General features: G+C 43.4%; 1 protein-coding gene across 3 annotated transcripts in view; it reads right to left on the bottom strand.

Moving 5' to 3' along the window:
* wdr90 (WD repeat domain 90) overlaps positions 1–18861 on the bottom strand; it is an 88930-nt gene that overhangs the window by 40993 nt on the left and 29076 nt on the right. For all 3 annotated transcript variants that reach the window (XM_086000738.1, XM_086000737.1, XM_086000736.1), the window contains exons 15-23: positions 17510–17567; positions 13290–13408; positions 12011–12172; positions 9914–10044; positions 7869–7985; positions 3892–4127; positions 3210–3349; positions 2913–3043; positions 1132–1262 (exon numbers count right to left, since the gene is read on the bottom strand). In XM_086000738.1, the coding sequence (XP_085856864.1) occupies positions 1132–1262; positions 2913–3043; positions 3210–3349; positions 3892–4127; positions 7869–7985; positions 9914–10044; positions 12011–12172; positions 13290–13408; positions 17510–17567 (1225 nt within the window). The remainder of the gene's footprint in view (positions 1–1131; positions 1263–2912; positions 3044–3209; positions 3350–3891; positions 4128–7868; positions 7986–9913; positions 10045–12010; positions 12173–13289; positions 13409–17509; positions 17568–18861) is intronic.

Here is an 18861-nt window from a genome sequence, read left to right as displayed (position 1 = left end):
AGAAAGTCCAATCATCTCACCTTGACCTTCAATGGGACCACCATTCCGCATGGTTGGGGATTTATTAATATCCTGGAAGGTTCGGGGGTGGGGGGGGGGGGGGGGGGGTGGTAGGGGTTCACTACTGACCAGAAGTTGAAATTGTTCAGCCATATCAACAATGTAGCTACAAGAGCAGGGAAGAGGCTGGGTACTCTGGCACAAGTGGGTCACCTCCTGATTTCTCAAAGCCTGTCCGCCACCTACAAGGCTCAAGTCAGGAGTGTGATGGAGTATTCACCACTCGCCTGAATGAGTGCAGCCGCAACAACACACAAGATGCTTGACATCATCCAGGATGGAGTAGTTCATTTGATCACTGCTCCTGCCACTGAAGTCAATACCCACCCTCTCCATCAGAGACGCACTATGGCTACAGTATGTACTATCTACAGGATGCATTGCAGCAACTCGGCAAGTTTACTTTGACAGCACCTCCCTCCTCCGTGACCGTGACCACTGAGAAGGGCAAGATAGCATTGCTGTGGGAACACCACCACTTCTAAGTTCCCCTAAGTTACGCAACATCGTAACTTGGACATATATCGCTGTTCCTGCACCGTTGTTGGGTTAATTTGTTGGAATTCCTTATTTAACACTATTATGGTAGCTCCATCACCACAAGGACTCCAGTAGTTCAAGGAGAAGGACCATCACCATTTTCTCAGGACAACTAGGAATGGGCAATAAATGTAGCCTTGCCAGCATCACCCACAGCCTGGAACAAAAAAAACATGCCGTGCATGGAATGGTCACACAGGTTTTCACAACCTTGATCCCTCACAAGCTGAATTTATGTTCTTAGCCTTGCTGCTACTTAGAAGCATCAAGACGACACTAAACGGTTTCCCACAAGGAGAACATTTATGGAGTTATATCAAGCAGACTGCTTTTGTTTACCTAGAGGCCAGAATGACATTGGCAGAAACCAGGGGACAAGACTTCCTACCCATTCTCTTAGCTACAAATGACTTGTAGCACAATAGAACACATAAAACACAAGTCTTCCCCTCAAAGAAGAAATTCATTTAGCAGACCCTTAATGTGTTTGTTAGGAGGAGAAAATTGCTCTGGTGAACTATAGCAGATTACCTCATCTAGTGAGCGAGCATCCATCACAGTGACAATGTATTCAGATGGGCCCACAAAAGCCAAGTAACGGCTATCGCTGCTCACGGTTAGTGCATCTGGACCATGATAACTGCCTCTTGCCACAACATTACCTGGAAGAACAGTGTACTCATAGTAACCAATACATTTCCGATAATGATTAAAGCATCGTTTGACACATACAGCTTTCATTGCCCAGTGAGGTCAGGAAACAATCTTCCTCTTTTCTCTATATGAATGCATTAGGGAAAATTTCTCTTCAGCACTTGGGTGTAAAGCATTGTCTGGAAAGAACACACAAAAGAAAATCTGGCAGGGAGGACCCAACTCCTGATTTTTTTTGTCCAATTAATTAAATGGACAGAAAATTGAGAACTTCTATTAGAGATGTGATCTTTCCTGTCCAATTTTCTCTATGCGCTCCAACAACAACTTGCATTATATAGCGTCTTTAATGTAGTAAAATGTCCCAAGACACTTCACAGGAGCATTATCAAACAAAATTTGACACCAAACCACATAAGGAGCTGCTAGGATAGATGACCTAAAGCTTGGTCAAAGAAGTAGGTTTTCAGAAGCGCCTTAAAAAGGAGAGAGAGGTGGTGAGGTTTAGGGAGGGAATTCCAGAGCTTAGCTGCCAACGGTGGACTTGGTGCAAGTTAGGATACGGGCAGCAGAGCTTTGGATGAGTTAAAGTTTCCGGAGGGTGGAAGATGAGAGGCTGGCCAGGAGAGCATTGGAATTGTCAAGTCTAGAGGTAACAAAGGCATGGATGAGGGTTTCAGCAAATGAGCTGAGGCAGGGGTGGAGACGGGCGATGTTACGGAGGTGGAAGTAGGCGGTCTTGGTAATGGAGCAAATATGTGGTTGGAAGCTCATCTCAAATAGGATGCCAAAGTTGTGAATGGTCTGGTTCAACCTCAGACAGTGAGACAGACAGACCAGAGAGAGGGATGGAGTTGGTGGCTAGGGAGCGGAATTTGTGGTGGGACCGAAGACAATGGCTTCAGTTTTCGCAATATTTAGTTGGAGCAAATTTCTGCTCATCCAGGACTGGGTTTAGGACAAGCAGTGTGACAAATCAGAGACAGTGGAAAGGTCGAGAGAGGCGACGGTGAGTTAGAGCTTGGTGTCATCAGCCGACATGTGGAACCTGATGTGTTTTCGAATGATGTCGCTGCGGAGCAGCATGTAAATGAGAAATAGGAGGGGGCCAAGGATAGATCCTTGAGACTCCAGGGGCAACAGTGCACCCAGGCAATAAAAGAAAGAACTTGCATTTATATAGCGCTCTTGAAAACCTCAGGATGTCCCAAAGTGCTTTACAGCCAATGAAGTATTTTTGAAGTGTAGTCACTGTTGTAATGTAGGTAATGATGCAATGCTTTATGCTCAAAGCGCTAGAAGAAAGGTTGCTCTCTTGTCTGGTTTGAAAATATGAACTTCCTTCAGTCTTCATCCCATTAATTCCTGCTCCCCGAACTATGGTTAAGTAAATTTAAAGCCCAATGATAAAAGAAAAACACGGCTGCAATTATGGGGTGGCAGCCATTTCGGCCTCAGATAACACTGCACTCAGTTATTTGTGAGGCCCATATCAATTCAAACCTTTCCTGGACTTCCCTCCAAACCTCTCCTCTCCCCTCCCCTCGCAAGCATTCCACATCAAATATCAGTTAACTCTGAGATTTAGACAATGGCCACAGGAATGTGCTGCGAGTGCTTCAGCGGTTTAAACAGCTGGGCTAAACTGTACAACTTACCCAGCATCCTGACAACATGGTGATCCTCCTCAGTGGCATCGTACAAAGCCAACGAACCCATAGACCCAGCACTGTACATATACTCTCCATTGGGGGAAAAAATAAGTCCAATCACCTGTCCTCTGTGCTGCCTGGAGACCACACACAAAATGTCAGCAAAACCTGGGACTGAAACCTCATTCATTCACTCCACAGCAAAGTTTGCAAAATAGTTTTTTTACTGGATCGTACAAAATAAGTTTTGAAATAAAAAATGCTCGTAATCTAAAAAGTACTGCTATAGAATTGAGCACTCACCGCTGTTCAGCCAGGAGACTGGAATTCCCCACATTAAAAATTCTTACTACTCCACTGCTGAATCCACAAGCAAAAATCTGCTGTGTAGGGTGAAACGTCACAGCACACGGAGTCTCTTCAGCACTCACAAAGTCATATAACTGTTGGTCATAAAAACATATATTCAGTTACAAGACAACTCGATTAACATGACTTGTAAATCAACACATTCCTTTGAATTTAAGCAAATCATTTCCCTCTTAACCCATTCTATACAAATCAGAAATATAAAGATCTAGAGCAACATGAAATCACTGAAGAGTACAATCCTTTTTTTTGGAAGGGGTTGAGAATAGATTTTTTTTTTTTTGGAGTAGGAGGGGAAAAGAAATTGAGGTATATAACAAGTTTCTGCTATTCCAGGAGAAAGAGAAACACACTTCTCACAGAGCAATATACAACAGCAATTATACTATTTTTCTGACGATGCACCTATGTAAGGGAATTACAACCAAGATTTAGGCTAAAGTTCCATTTTATGTTTTTATTAGATTCAAAAACGGAAAAGACCAGTTATGACAAGTGAAAACAATAATCAGTTATTTTAGAAAAGGCTGGTATTTTTTCAATTGGGGATTCTCCAAATACACACACAAAGACAGACACTCAAAAATCTTTCACCCTCTAACCCAGGCATACATACCTGTTGCATAGAATCTAGGTCCCACACACGGATGGTGCAGTCTTCAGATACAGTAACAAGATGTCTCCTTATTCCATCCACTGAGAAAGCCAGAATTCTGTTTGTATGTGACCTCATTAATGTGGTATAGCCCCTGCTGGGTATATCCAGGTATCCTAGGTTACCTGTAGTGGTTGCTGCTAGCACTTTCAGTCCATTAGGGTCGATGCTTACGAAGCTGACACCACCTTCGTGTTCTACAGATAGATGCAGGAGTTAGTAATTCTGCACAGTCACCCATTTATTTACTAATTTATGCCATGCAGCAATTTCAAAACATACTTTAAAAAAAATGTACAGTAGTGCTTTGTTTATGAGAGAGAGTAGAAGAGGCATTTTACCATCATTGTCCAGAACATTGTCAAGAAGCCAATTCTCATACCTGCTTCCTTTTTGGTCAGGTGGGTGTCTGACCTGAGCAGAAGCATGAAACAAGTTAATGAGAAATCTACACCTGTAGAGTTTATGTTTGCCTGATAGAGTGCACACTCTCTCTCTGTAAGGAACACTTCCCACTTACCCAAGGTCAAGAGAACATAGGTACAGATTGGCAGACCCAAGATTTAGAGACCCCCAAGTGTGCGCAGGGGTCTTATTGAGGTTAGCCAGCCAAAACCGCACAGCTTACCAGTACGTAGCACTGTAACCTTCCCACTGATTTCCCAGCTAGGACCAGGCTACCTGTTCGGACACTGGCTCATAGGATTATCTGGAGCTGAGTGGGAAGAATTCCAACACCCCCACCCGCAAGTGACAGATCTACTGCTCCATGTTCCATTAGTGTACTTCAACAGGCCCTGAAATGTGCAGAGCTACCTGATTCAGGTATTTGATTGCCAAGTCATAGAAACATAGAAGATAGGAGCAGGAGTAGGCCATTCGGCCCTTCGATCCTGCTCCGCCATTTAATGAGATCATGGCTGATCATCCAAATTCAGTACCCTGTCCCTGCTTTCTCTCCTTATCCCTTGATCCCTTTAGCCTTAAGAAATATATCTAACTCCTTCTTGAATATATTTAATGAATTGGCCTCAACTGCCTTCTGTGGTAGAGAATTCCACAGGTTCACCACTCTCTGGGTGAAGAAATTCCTCCTCATCTCTGTCCTAAATGGCTTACCCCTTATCCTTAGACTGTGACCCCTGGTTCTGGACTCCCCCGCCATCGGGAACATCCTTCCTGCATCTAGTCTGTCTAGTCCTGTTAGAATTTTATAAGTTTCAATGAGATCCCCTCTCATTCTTCTAAACTCCAGCAAATATAAGCCCAATCGACCCAATCTCTCCTCATACCTCATTCCTGCCATCCCAGGTATTAGTCTGGTGAATCTTCGCTGCGCTCCCTCCATGGCAAGAACATCCTTCCTCAGATAAAGCGACCAAAACTGCACACAATACTCAAGGTGTGGTCTCACCAAGGTCCTGTAAAACTGCAGCAAGACATCCTTGCTCCTGTACTCGAATCCTCTCGCTACGAAGGCGAACATACCATTTGCTTTCTTAACCGCCTGCTGCACCTGCATGCTTACCTTCAGCGACTGGTGCAGAAGGACACCCAGGTCTCGTTGCACTTCCCCTTCTCCCAATCTATTGCCGTTCAGATAATAATCTGCCTTCCTGTTTTTGCCACCAAAGTGGATAACCTCGCATTTATCCACATTATACTGCATCTGCCCAATCACCCAACCTGTCTAAATCATACTGGAGTTTCTCTGCATCCTCCTCACAGCACACACACCCACCCACCCAGCTTTGTGTCGTCTGCAAACTTGGAGATATTACATCTAGTTCCCTCGTCTAGATCATGAATATATATTGTGAATAGCTGGGGTCCTAGCACTGATCCCTGCAGTACCCCACTAGTCACTGCCTGCCACTCGGAAAAAGACCCGTTTATTCCAACTCTTTGCTTCCTGTCTGCCAACCAGTTCTCTATCCAAGTTAGTACCTTACCCCCAATCCTACGTGCTTTAACTTTGCACGCCAATCTCTTATGCGGGACCTTATCAAAAGCCTTCTGAAAGTCCAAATACACCACATCCACTGGTTCTCCCTTATCTATTCTACCAGTTACATCCTCAAAAAATTCCAGTAGATTAGTCAAGCACGATTTACATTTTGTAAATCCATGGTGACTTTGTCCGATCCCGTTACTGTTTTCCAAGTGCTCTGCAATTACATCTTTTACAATGGACTCTAGCACTTTCCCCATTACCGATGTCAGGCTGTAATTCCCCGTTTTCTCTCTGCCACCTTTTTTAAATAGTGGGGTTACATTAGCTACCCTCCAATCCATGGGAACTGTGCCAGAGTCTATAGAATTTTGGAAGATGACCAGCAATGCATCTACTATTTCTAGGGCCTCTTCCTTAAGTACCCTAAGATGTAGATTATCAGGGCCTGGGGATTTATCGGCCTTCAATCCCGTCAATTTCCCTAACAATACTGATTTCATTCAGTTCCTCCCTCTCATTAGACCCTATGTTCCCCGGCATCTCTGGGAGGTTATTTGTGTCCTCCTTTGTGAAGACAGAACCAAAGTATGTATTTAAGTAGTCATTCTGAACTTCTAACACCAGCCAAGTCACCTTGGAGCCGAGAACCGTTATTTCTCCCTTGCCAAGGAGGATAGTCACTACTTGGTCATTAGACAACTGACAATTGTGAATTTTAACCCTTCCTAGATGAACAGCAAGTCTTGGGAACTGCTTATGAATGGCAAATTAAGCAACACAATTCAACATGAGATGTGCGGGAGCATTGCCACCATCTTGCTGATCACATCACGGACACTCACCAAACCCCATTCAACTATGGTTCCAGGAGGTGCAGAGTTCCAGCCTTTCTGCTGCTTGCATGTATTCATGGCTCATGAGTTGGTTGCAGAAAGGCAAGTGTGTTCTCATGCTCAGCCTCTAGGTAATGCCTTCCAACAGCTGTTGTCCCATATCAGAGTTTTCTCATCAATTATATAGACATTCCCTTCACCAAGGTGGAAGGAGCTATACAGGGTAGCTTGCATTGTGCAATCTAAACTTTGGCTCACAAATGGCCAGGCAGAGACCTAGAAGCAAGTTGCCTGCCTGCTCTGATTCTGGGAACGATGCACAGGAAGGGGAGGGCAAGAGAGGAAAGACTAAATTTTACAAATCAATGGCCTAGAAATTCACTTTGGGGCGGCCAGCTCGCTCGCGCCCAAAAGTTAGCGCTGGGCGGGGAGGCATTAGCGCTCGCCAGATATTCGTCTTCTGCGCCCCAATTCGGAAGCGGGAGCTATACCAGGGTGTGCCCGCCTCCACTTGGGGCGCTGCAACTGAATATCGGCGCGCTAGTTGCCGCAGCGCCACCCGCAGCGGAGCGGCAGGCTGCGGTACTGCAGGCCTTCCTCCCTCTCTTAAGGGGGAGGTGCCTGCAACAGCCGGAGCCCCGATCGCGAGTGCCGGCAAAAGAGCCCGGCACAACGGATAAGTGCCGGGCTCACGGAAAGCAGCCGGCAATGCCGCGGGGGGGGGGCGGGTGGAGGAGGCCGGGGAAGGAGGTGCGGGCAGGCGGCCGCCGCAAAAGCGGCCGGCCGCACCTTCCGCTTTAAAGCGCCCCACTAAGGCTGCAGGACGGCCCCGCTTTCTGGTCGCTGTTTGCGGCTGCTTCGGAGGAGGCGGCCGCAGCTAAATATGGGGATCGGCGCGGTCTCGGGGCGTTACCGGGGCACCGTGCACACCGATGACGTCATCGGTGCCGGCGCAGCGCTAACGGCTACCGCCGCCATTAACGCTGCACTCAATTTCCGCGCTACCAACCCCGCCGGCGCAGAAGACCTCTTTAGGCGCTAAGTGGGCGCAAGGCCCACTGAATTTCTAGCCCAATGTGTATTTATAATAACTTACACAAAACCACAACAAACCTACGAGATGAAGTAGAGATAGATATCAATACAGTCACCTGCTTCAAGAAAGACAGTGGAAAAATCCAGGGGCCAGAGACGCAAATAACCATCATCAGATCCCGTGGCACAGAAAGCAGCAGAAACACTGATACTATTGATGGCAATACCGGCACCTGCAATTAAAAAAAGATTATTTTGCATACTAATTCTCGGTGTCTGAAAGATGATCATACAACAAACACATTTGAGTTACAACTGCAAACCCGGAGACAGATCAAGACATTCTTAAAATCACATGTATGCTTCCTAACATCTCTTGCACCATCAGGGCTAGTGCCTGCATGTTGCTACAATGTATATTTAGGCAGCAAAGAAACAAAATGCCATAATTTGTGGAAAGCCCCACTTCTGTGAGGTCATAACCAGGGGCCGAGACTACCGAGAGGACCAACTATTTATAGAGTACTATTTAGAAAATGAATCACACAACCAAATAATTAAATGAGGAATTCATAAATAAATGTACATTGTATCGGAAATATTTCTGAAGGGTGCATTTTTTTTACAATGGCGGATAGTCACATAACAGATCCTAGACAAACAGAAAACTCATTAGATCTTGTGTACTGACATGTAACACGGATAAACATTTCCATTCCACTTTTCAGACCATTCGATTTTAACTTACTTTCTAAAGCTTTACACTCAAAGTCTGAGGTTTTATTTTAAATTATACATCATATCTGTGATACACTAATATAACCTCGATGATTCTCTCAGTGCAACAATGGCCCATCCCACTTAAAGCACTTTGTAATGCAGCAGAGCACCACCTGCTCGATTTCAAGATGCATTTCAATGATTAACCCTCCCTGTTTTCGGTTATCTTCAACAGGCTGAACACACATTCAAAAGGTAAGTACAAATGAAGGAGACCATTTGACCTGTGTAGTTCATGCTATGATACAAATTCATGGTGTCCCCATCACAGAATCCAATTGCATCTTGAACTATTCAAAGGTTTTTGCATCCACTACCCCATCTGGTACTGATCACTCTGGGTGAAGTGCTTCCTGACATCAGTCTTTTACCAAGTCAAAAGGGAAACTGCGTTGTGTGTAGGTTTCTCAGTGACTTCATTTGGAGAAATGATGATGGGTTTGTGCGTGTCAAAAATCTGGCTGACCAGTTTATTCCTATATCGCCTTGTCATGTCAGTAAAGTGTCAGCTGTGGGTCAGTTGGTAGCATTCTCGCCTCGGAGTCAGAAGGTTGTAGGTTCAAATCCCACTCGAGACGAGCACAAAAATCCAGGCTGACACTCCAGTGCGCTACTGAGGGAGTGCTGCACTGTCGGGGGTGCTGTCTTTCGGATGAGACATTAACCCGAGGCCCCGTCTGCTCTCTCAGGTGAATGTAAAAGATCCCATGGCACTATTTCGAAGACGAGCAGGGGAGTTATCCTCGGTGTCCTGGCCAATATTTATCCTTCATTCAACATTACTAAAAAAAAATCTGGTCATTGTCACACTGCTGTTTGTGGGAGCTTGCTGTGCGCAAATCGGCTGTTGCGTTTCCTACACTGCAACAATGACTAGACTTCTAAAGTACTTCATTGACTGTAAAGCGCTTTGGGACGTCCTGAAAGACGCTATATGAATGCAAGACTTTCTTTCATACATTAAGATTGTGCTCCAGATTCATTTCTTCTATCCTGCTTAGTGGCTTTGAGTTTCCCTTACATTCACCTCCTTTTGAACGGAAGAATTTAAGTTTTTTTCAGCCCATCATCATAATTCAGTCCTTTTAATAGTAGGAAACACCATCTCTCCTCAAGTAGAGGGGGGGAGAAATCAAACCGCTGTCTCATCACTCCATGTAATGAACCAGCAAAACACATTTTAGTCCTTTAGTAGAATAGACTTTGAATTATACATTGTGGAAGCATCAAATAATTTCAGTTGAAATAACAGCTATGCTACCACAATGAACTAATTTTCCAATCATTTCACTTTTCTTTTGCAAGTTTCATTTAATTGTACTTTCTACACACAAATCTACAAGATAAGTTATTAACCTTGCACAGAAATGTAGCCTCTTACCTGAATTGAATCCCACGGTTTCCCGTCGGTGTGAGTGCTTTTGCTGTGAGGGGAACAAGCGACGTGCATTCTTAACCACAACATTTTTATAATCGATTTCGATGATGTGTCCACTTTTGCTGCATGCAAAGCTGCAATTGTACAAGATAATAGAAACAAATACAGTTTGTATTCAGATTGGTTATCATTTCTAATATCCCAACTTGATTAAAGAGGAAAGGTGCCTTTCACGACCCGAGGACATCCCAAAGCAATTTGCGCACAGCAAGCTCCCACATAGAGCAATGCGATAATGACCAGGTAGTGGTATTAGTGGCGTTGGTTGAGGGATAAATATTGGCCAGGGCACCAGTGATAACTCCACTGTTCTTGGAAATGGATCTTTTACGTCCATCTGAGGGGGCAGACGGAACCTCAGTTTAATGTCTTATCTGAAAGATGGCACCTCCAACAATGCTGCACTGGAGTGTCAGCCTGGATTTTGTACTCAAGTCTCTCTGTAGTGGGAATCCAATCCTACAACCTAACTCAGAGGCGAGAGTTACCAACTGAGCCACGGCTGACACCTGAACAAGGAGTGTTGATGGCCTTGGCAGAGTCACCAAGCACAACAGTATCAGCAAGCTAACTTGTCAACAGTTGAAAAGACATGACTGTCAAAGTATACTGGGTGAACAACATACAAACAATCGCCTCATCAAATCAATTTTGTAATTTCAAAAGATCAATATTTGACCTCCAAGTCAAAATCACAAGTTTAATATAAAAATCAGAATAATGTTCATTTGGGACACCATTTACTGCCTAAATTGACAGGCTCAGAGTCTGAAGTGGTGACTTAATGGGTGTCATTCCTGATTCAAGAATATGAATCTCATCTTTATTAAATCTCCTCACTTGTAACACTCAAAATCATAGATTTGAACAATCAATTGTTTCCATTACTACTTTAATTCTCTCAGTCTCCTTTTCATGAAAAATATCAATTAATCCAGGATCCCATGATGGGTCAACAGGTTTATCTTGTAGCTGAACCAGAGAGAACAGGACGTTCTCATGTATGACCACTGTACTGTATTGAATTAGCCAATCTCAGCTGGTGTAGTAGGGATGTCCCCTGGGTTAAGGACGGGAAAATTGCCCAGGGTTCCTTTAATAGAGAGAGCCACAAAATAAAGTTTCACATTTTCCACCCCCACCAAAAAAATAGGTACTGTTATTAGGGGGGAAAAAAGTGTGACTTGACAGGTTGCATCAGGAGACAAAGATCTGTTGGGGTAGATTTCCATCTTCCCCGTCTGGGTGGTAATCTGATGAGGTGGAGAGGCTACCTGTTGTAGGACCCACCCGATTCCATTGAAATCAACGTCATATCAGGCAAGTTTTATGAAGGGCAAGTGATTGGCTCTGGCAGATTAGCGCCCAGGCGGTGAAGACAAATATCTACCACCCCATTACTTCTGTTCCTAAACTTCAACCTGCCTGTAGTATATTTCTGTAACACAATAAAATCGTGTTTCCAAACTGCTGTGATCCTCAAAATGTAGTCGTGCTTAAAATTACAGCTTCTATCCCCATCCCATGTAAAAGGTTCAGCTCAACCATCAGTCTTCTCACACACATTCTTTGCATCTTTTATTGGCTTTAAAACCTTAATCTATAAATTCAACTTAATCAGATAACCCACAGATTTGTTTTAAATATTGAGATTTTAGAATGTGCACCGCAACCAATATAAATCTTAACATTATACAGGCCACTTCTTGAAATGAGCAAGCTCTTTAAAGTTGTTTCTAACTACTACTAAATATGTGGCTAAATAAACAGATGGATCATACACTCATTCCTCGTATACACCCTATCCCTGTGTAAATAAATGGGTTTTAAAGCGATATATATAGGATACATAATATGAAATATACACTGGCAGGTTTGATCAAATTAGTTTAAATCAGTACTTGAGTTAGATCACATGGAACTGGTCTTGGCAAACTACTCTGTTTCTCTCTCCACAGATGCTGCCTGACCTGCTGAGTATTTCCAACATTTTCTCTTTTTATTTCCTTTTTTATTTGTTGTGTTTGCTTTTGCCCTTACAGTGTTCTGTCCATGGGGTCTTTGTCAGCCAGATGCCCCTCTTCAAATGCTACATCTGTAAATTCCAAACAATGATATTCACCCAGGTTTACTGGGCAAGACCGCAGTGCCCCACTTCGAACTCGCCACAGGCGAATATTATCTCTTCCACATGACACCATCCTGTCAGACAAACAACGAGTCAATCACTGTACAGTCACATAAAATATTAAATGTGTCACATAGGTTGTATCAAGATATCATGGTTGTATCTACACCATAGAAAATAAGTAACTGAATGGGCAAAGGGATCTAAGGATACAGGTGAGCAACTCATTAAAAGCAGCATCGCAGGTTAGCAAAATAATTCAAAATGCTAACAAAGCACTGGGATTTATTTTTTGGGTTACAGAATTCAAAAGTCGTGAAGTTATATTGTACTTGTATAGGACCCTGGTCAGGCTGCAGTTAGAGTACTGTGCACAAGTCTGATCTTCATACTATAAAGAGGACACAGAAGCACTGGAGAAAGTGCAAAAAGGTTTACAAGGATGGTACTAGAAGTGAGAGATTACAGCTATTGGGAAAGATTGAACAGGTTGGTTTTTTTTCCCCCTTTAGAAAAGAGAAGACTTAAAGGAGCCCTGATAGAGGACTTTAAAATTATGAATGGGTTGGACAGGGTAGATGTGGAAAGAATGTTTCCACTTGTGGGAGAATCCAAAACTAGGGGCCATAAATACAAGGTAGTTACTGATAAAACCAATAGGGAAATAAAGGGAACTTTCTTTACTTGAAGAGTGGTTAGAATGAGAAACTCGCTACCACAGAAAGCAGTTGAGGCAAGTAGCTTAAATGCTTTGAAAAGGAAACTAGATGAGTAGGTGAGAGAAAAGGTAATAGAAAGATATGCTGAAAGGCTGAGATGAGGTAGATAAAATGGGGGGGGGGGGGGGGGGGGTGGGGGGAGACTCGTGTGGATTAGAAAAACCAGCACAGATTAGTTGGGCCAAATTACCTGTTTCTGTGCTGTATATTCAATGTAAAAAGTTTTCCAACTAGGTTTATAATAATCTTTCACATTTACATGCTTTTTCCAATGAATGAGCCAACATTTAATCCAACACTGAATTGAATTGGAAATCGGGAAAAACAACTTGCAACCTCTGGCAGAGATGGGAGAAAACACACCACTACCATATTATGGGAGAGAAGTAATTGCCATCATACAGGGAAAGGGGGAGGAGGGAATACATCATTTTACAGAGAAAGGTCAATATAACAGCATTGAATGTCTTACCTCGTGTCATCAAAAGAAGCTATTTTCATCACCTGAATGTCAACTTCAGTGTGAGCTTTTGCCAACACGACTACTTCACCATCCTGATTCAACTTTGCTGTGTTCCAAACCACAACCATCTGCAGAGAAAGATTACTATAACTTCGAGGACAACTTCAATCCCCCATCCCCTATTTTATTACCCTAAATAAAGAGTCTACAATTGCCTATATTTGCAGAGTATTATTTCTGCTCCTCCCATTTACATCAGGTTTCCTTTTCCTCATCAGCTAATTTTTTTTGTTTTTGTCTGCTGTTGTGGTGGCTTCCCCTTTAAGGTTACAGTTATTTGGATGCCATGGATTTTAATCCCATGCTGTCACCACTATTACATTTTTGGGTCTTTTTAGAACGCCTTAGCCTAGATTATTCCTACTCTCATATTTCAGATCACTCTTGTGGATGTGTCCCAATTCCCCAAACCTTTGATTCCCCATGCCTTGAAATCTAGGAAAGGTTTTGGTAATGTGCCCAGGAAATGAACAGCAATTACCAAACAGTATTTGCTATTCTGGACTAACCTTATGCCTCCATAAGATTTCAATTCAAATCTTTGAAAATGGTACATTGAACACCACATTAGGGCTCAGGGTAGAATTTCCATTGGGGTTCCCCCAAACGCCCACTACAAGTTCGGTGGAAATCCTGGAGAAACGTATGACTAGTCGTTTACATAGTTTTTCCTGAGTTTCCGCCAAAGTTATGGCGGGAGATTGGGAGATTCCCACTTGGAAATTACTAGTGCTTGTTTTTAAAAGATTAAAAAGAAGCAAATTTGCTGCATAAATAATGAAAAGAATAATTGAAGTCAAATACAGGTAGACTATCCTTTATCCGCACTTCCGAAAACCGAAAACCTCCAAAAACCAAAAGTTTTTTCATGGAGCATAAGTCGTGCGCACGACATGACCCGAGTGGCGCCAAACATGACAGGAGTGGTCCGGGAGCTCTGCCTTTCCCTGTGAGCAGGGCAGAGGGTCACAGAGTTCCCTCCTGGGTAGGAGATTGCAGGCCGGGCCGGGCAGTGTGAAAGAGGTACCGGGAGAGTAAACCCAACAATACAGCAGCCCGTCCGATAGTCTTTTCTTTCCCCCCACCCCCGACCTGATTTGCGGGCCAGCTTAGTGTAGGAGACAGCCGATATCCGGCTTTCCCACAACTGGCTGTGGCAGTCGAGCCCCAGACCCCCGCTAAGTCAAGGAATTCAGATACAGAGCAGGGGGAGCCGGAAACCTCGATCTAACGGCAGAAATCAGCAGCCGTTTTGTTAGTTTTTTTTTCTTCCCCTAGCATTTTTTTTCTTCCCCTAGCATTTTTTTTTAAAAACAGTCAGGCTGTGGAAAGAGTCTCTGTAGCTTAGCAACAGCTTCAGAGACGCTTCCAAGGCAGGGCCCGAGTGTTTACAAGCTGTTGCTAAGCAACAGTGTTTGTTGTCAGATACGGAGATGAAAACCTTCTGAAATCCAAAAAATTCCGAAAACTGAAACACAGCTGGTCCCAAGGTTTTCGGATAAAGGATAGTCTACCTGTAATGGCTATATATTTACAGCACGCAATCTTTTATCCAATTCAGAGTAGAAAAAATGTAACCCCAAGCGAATCTAATCTATTATTAATGGCTTTTAAATACACATTGTATTCAACCAGATATTTCAAACTGTCATAGATTTCTTCTTCTAATATGTCTCTTCATGAGGTTCCCCAATTGCCCCTTAGTCAAACAAAAATACTTAAGTTATATCCCAGGAAGGGTTACTGGGATATCCTAGATTTTGAGTAACATGCCACTTAGCTTTAAAAAATAAAAAAAATTATCAGGCAAATGCAAATTGAACAGACGGGCAGGATAGTGGCTGGGGGTTAAATTGTAAAAATGGGAAACCCGACCCCAACCCGCCTACATCCGGTTTAACCAGGACGGGTTGGGGAATCGGGCGAGTAACACACTCGAGAGGCGGGTCAGTAATTATAATATGTTAACGAGGCTGCATGCCTCAGAATTTAGCAGCCATTTGGATTTAATGGCTGTGGGCCAACTTTCCCAGGGATTGGGAAACCTGGCAGCTACAGGGAGGCGAGAACTGCCGAATCCAGCAGGCAAGCGCTTTTCCAGCACTGCTCATGGGCCAGGAGGAGTGCTTTCCCCCCACCCATCCCCGTCCCCCAAGCTAACCTGCCACAATCTTCCTCCCTACCCGCAATCTCCAGAACCCCCAACATGATCGGACGACCCCCTCTCACAATCCAATCTCCAGACCACCCCCCAACCCCCACCCCCGCGATCCGAGCCAACCCAGTGATCTTTTCCTCCCCCCACCGCAAGCTGAATTTCCACAAATTCAACTTACAGTCCCGGCGAAAGTCAGCTAGGGGTGCGGTGGAAGGAATGGAAAAATTGTATGAGAGTCCATCTGGGGAGGGGTCCAGGCCTGAATTCCATAATTCTTCACCGGCAGCACCAATTAGGAGCACCATAGACCCCCCCCTCTGGTGAATGCCCAACATACACCCATAGTGGCCCGGTGCTGATCATTACATACGAATTAGGAGCAGGAGTAGGCCACCCGGCCCCTCACGTCTGCTCCGCCATTCAATAAGATCGTGGCTGATCTGATTACTCCACATTCCCGCCTACCCCCGATAACCTTTCACCCCCTTGCTTATCAAGAATCTATCTACCTCTGCCGTAAAAATATTCAAATACTCTGCTTCCACCGCCCTCTGAGGAAGAGAGTTCCGAGGAAGAGAGTTCCAAAGAATCTAGTTCCAAAGTATACCAATGAGGTGCCCTGTCTCAACATTAGATACTCTATCAGGGTCAGGGGTGGAGGTCACTGACTCCTGCTCTGCCGCACTTCCACCAGTGCAGCAGGCCTGTGGATTTGCAAGGCTTCTGTGTCAGCCTCATCAAAAATCTTGGTACTATACCGAGAGGACTGCTGCGTTGCACTCTTATTCCTGAACCCCTTCATTGACAAAGCACTATTCTAACGGGACCTGGTAGTACTTTATTTTTAGGCATTTACAATTTGCCCACGTAGTTAGAGCTTCCCATACCTCAAGTTAACTTCAATTTTCTATGTGATCCTAGTCTTTGCTTGCAGTAAACTTATGGAACAAGAAAATGTATTTTTAAAAATGAATTTATAAAAGAGTGTTCAAAAATTACAAATAGCATTCTTTATATTTTACAATTCTACTGACCCGGTTTGAATACCTATAGTTAAGCAGTAAGTGCCAACGAGAATATCGGGCAAACAGCTAAGAAAGGTTACTAGGCCAGTCAGCGTGAGGAATCCAGTGTTAATTCAAACAGTCGCACTTCAACAATTTTAACATTTCAACTGAGTTAACGTCATCATTATTTGTTTTAATAAAAAGTATTCCAACAAAATTTAAAAGCGAGAGAAATAAAGCTACAAAGGATATTAAAGGAAGTTATTTGCAATCATTTTAAAAGGTCTAAATGACAAAATTATCTTCTTGACAGAAGTCTGGATTGCACTCAGGCCCCATCTTTAAATACTGCACTTGCAGTGCAGTTATAATGTGGCATAGTTTACCGCATTTTTCTACAGACTCTCCACTGTTGGATTTACTGACTTGCACTTGTCCTATTGAGCTTTTCAAATGTACCTGGTTCTATCTGCGTCAAGTTTGGTGATATTATTCTACTAATATTACAATTAACAGAAATCTAAATTACAAAGGGATAGATTGACCTGCACCACCCACAATGCAATTAATGACTTAGGTTATCTTGAGGGTGTCCATACAAGTACAGTAATCCCTCCCCAACCGCGGGGGATACATCCCTGAAAACCCGTGGTTAGTAAAACCGCGGTTGGCAAATACAGTATAAATGTTCAAATAACAATAAAAAAATATAAAAGCAATAAAATCATGTTATTTACCGTAATCCTAAATTAAAAACCGTGTATACGCAAAAGTTGTCGGAGAGAGGAAACCATGTATACTTGAAATCCGCGTATGGCAAAACCGCGGTTGGGGCGGGATTCCTGTACTGAAAGTTCTTGTTCTGTTCTGACAAAGGGTCCTCGACCCGAAACGTTAACTCTGTTTCTCTCTCCTCGATGCTGCCTGACCTGCTGAGCGTTTCCAGCATTTTCTGTTGCTATTTCAGATTTGCAGTATTTTGCTATTGTACTAAAAGTACTTACTGTTTTACCATGACCGTCCTTTCCTACACCGCAAAGAACTCCCCCACTGAACGAAAAACTGAAGGAAAGGAAAACACTATTTTAAAACTTTCCTGTCATTTGGGCCAATCCTAACCAGCCAGGATCATTGCCTTTAATAACAGATCAAGACCATCACTCAAGCAATACTCAGACTCAAACAACAAACATTCTATCAGCTCCCATGAACTATTCAAATATTTGAGTGCAAAACTGCTTCAGGAGTCACATCAAAGCCTCAGCAATTGTATCCTTTATTTGTGGAGGGATTTCACTGGTTTCTTTTAGGAACAGAAACACAGTTAACTCTGCAACTACATTGGTCTTAGGGTCCTGAACACTACAAAAATACAACGAACCATTAGAAGAGTTTTGAGTGGCTTATGGAGCAACTCTATGTAACCATAAAGCAACTAGATACTGTAGGGAAATTATATTCTACACATTGTTCATCGAATTATAGAGTAATAAAGGGAGATCACATTTACAAGGGAATCAAACATTTGAATAAGCATAGAACGGTCCCAGCAGATTGGAAGGTAGCAAATGTAACCCCGCTATTCAAGAAAGGAGGGAGAGAAAACGGGGAACTACAGGCCAGTCGGGAAAATGCTGGAATCCATTATCAAGGAAGTGGTAACAGGGCACTTGGAAAATCATAATATGATTAGGCAGAGTCAGCATGGTTTTATGAAAGGGAAATCATGTTTAAGAAATTTATTCGAGCTTTTTGAGGATGTAACTAGCAGGGTAGATAAAGAGGAGCCAGTGGATGTAGTATATTTGGATTTCTAAAAGGCATTCGATAAGGTGCCACATAAAAGGTTGCTATGCAAGATAAGGGCTCATGGGGTTGGGGGTAATATATTAGCATGGATAGAGGACTGGTTAATGGACAGAAACCAGAGTAGGGATAAATGGGTCATTTTCCAGTTGGCAGGCTGTAACTAGTGGGATGCCACAAGGATCGGTGCTTGGACCTCAGTTATTTATAATCTATATTAATGACTTAGACGAAGGGACCGAGTGCAATGTATCCAAGTTTGCTGACAATACAAAGCTAGGTGGGAAAGTAAGCTGCGAGGAGGACACAGAGCCTCCAACAGGGATATGGACAGGCTAAGTGAGTGGGCAATATGGTGGCAGATGGAATATAATGTGGGGAAATGTGAGGTTACTCAATTTGGTAGGACGAATAGAAAAACAGAATATTTTTTAAATGGCGAGAAACTATTAAATGTTGGTGTTCAGAGAGATTTAGGTGTCCTCGTACAGAAAACACAAAGTTAGCATGTAGGTACAGCAAGCAATTAGGAAGGCAAATGACATGTTGG

The sequence above is a fragment of the Somniosus microcephalus genome, chromosome 11 (assembly GCF_052327205.1).
Source record: "Somniosus microcephalus isolate GS21.2 chromosome 11, FLI_Smic_1.0, whole genome shotgun sequence".
Lineage (NCBI taxonomy): Eukaryota > Metazoa > Chordata > Chondrichthyes > Squaliformes > Somniosidae > Somniosus > Somniosus microcephalus.
The sequence above is the reverse complement of the archived record's forward strand: the minus strand, read 5'-3'. Positions and strand labels throughout refer to the sequence as shown.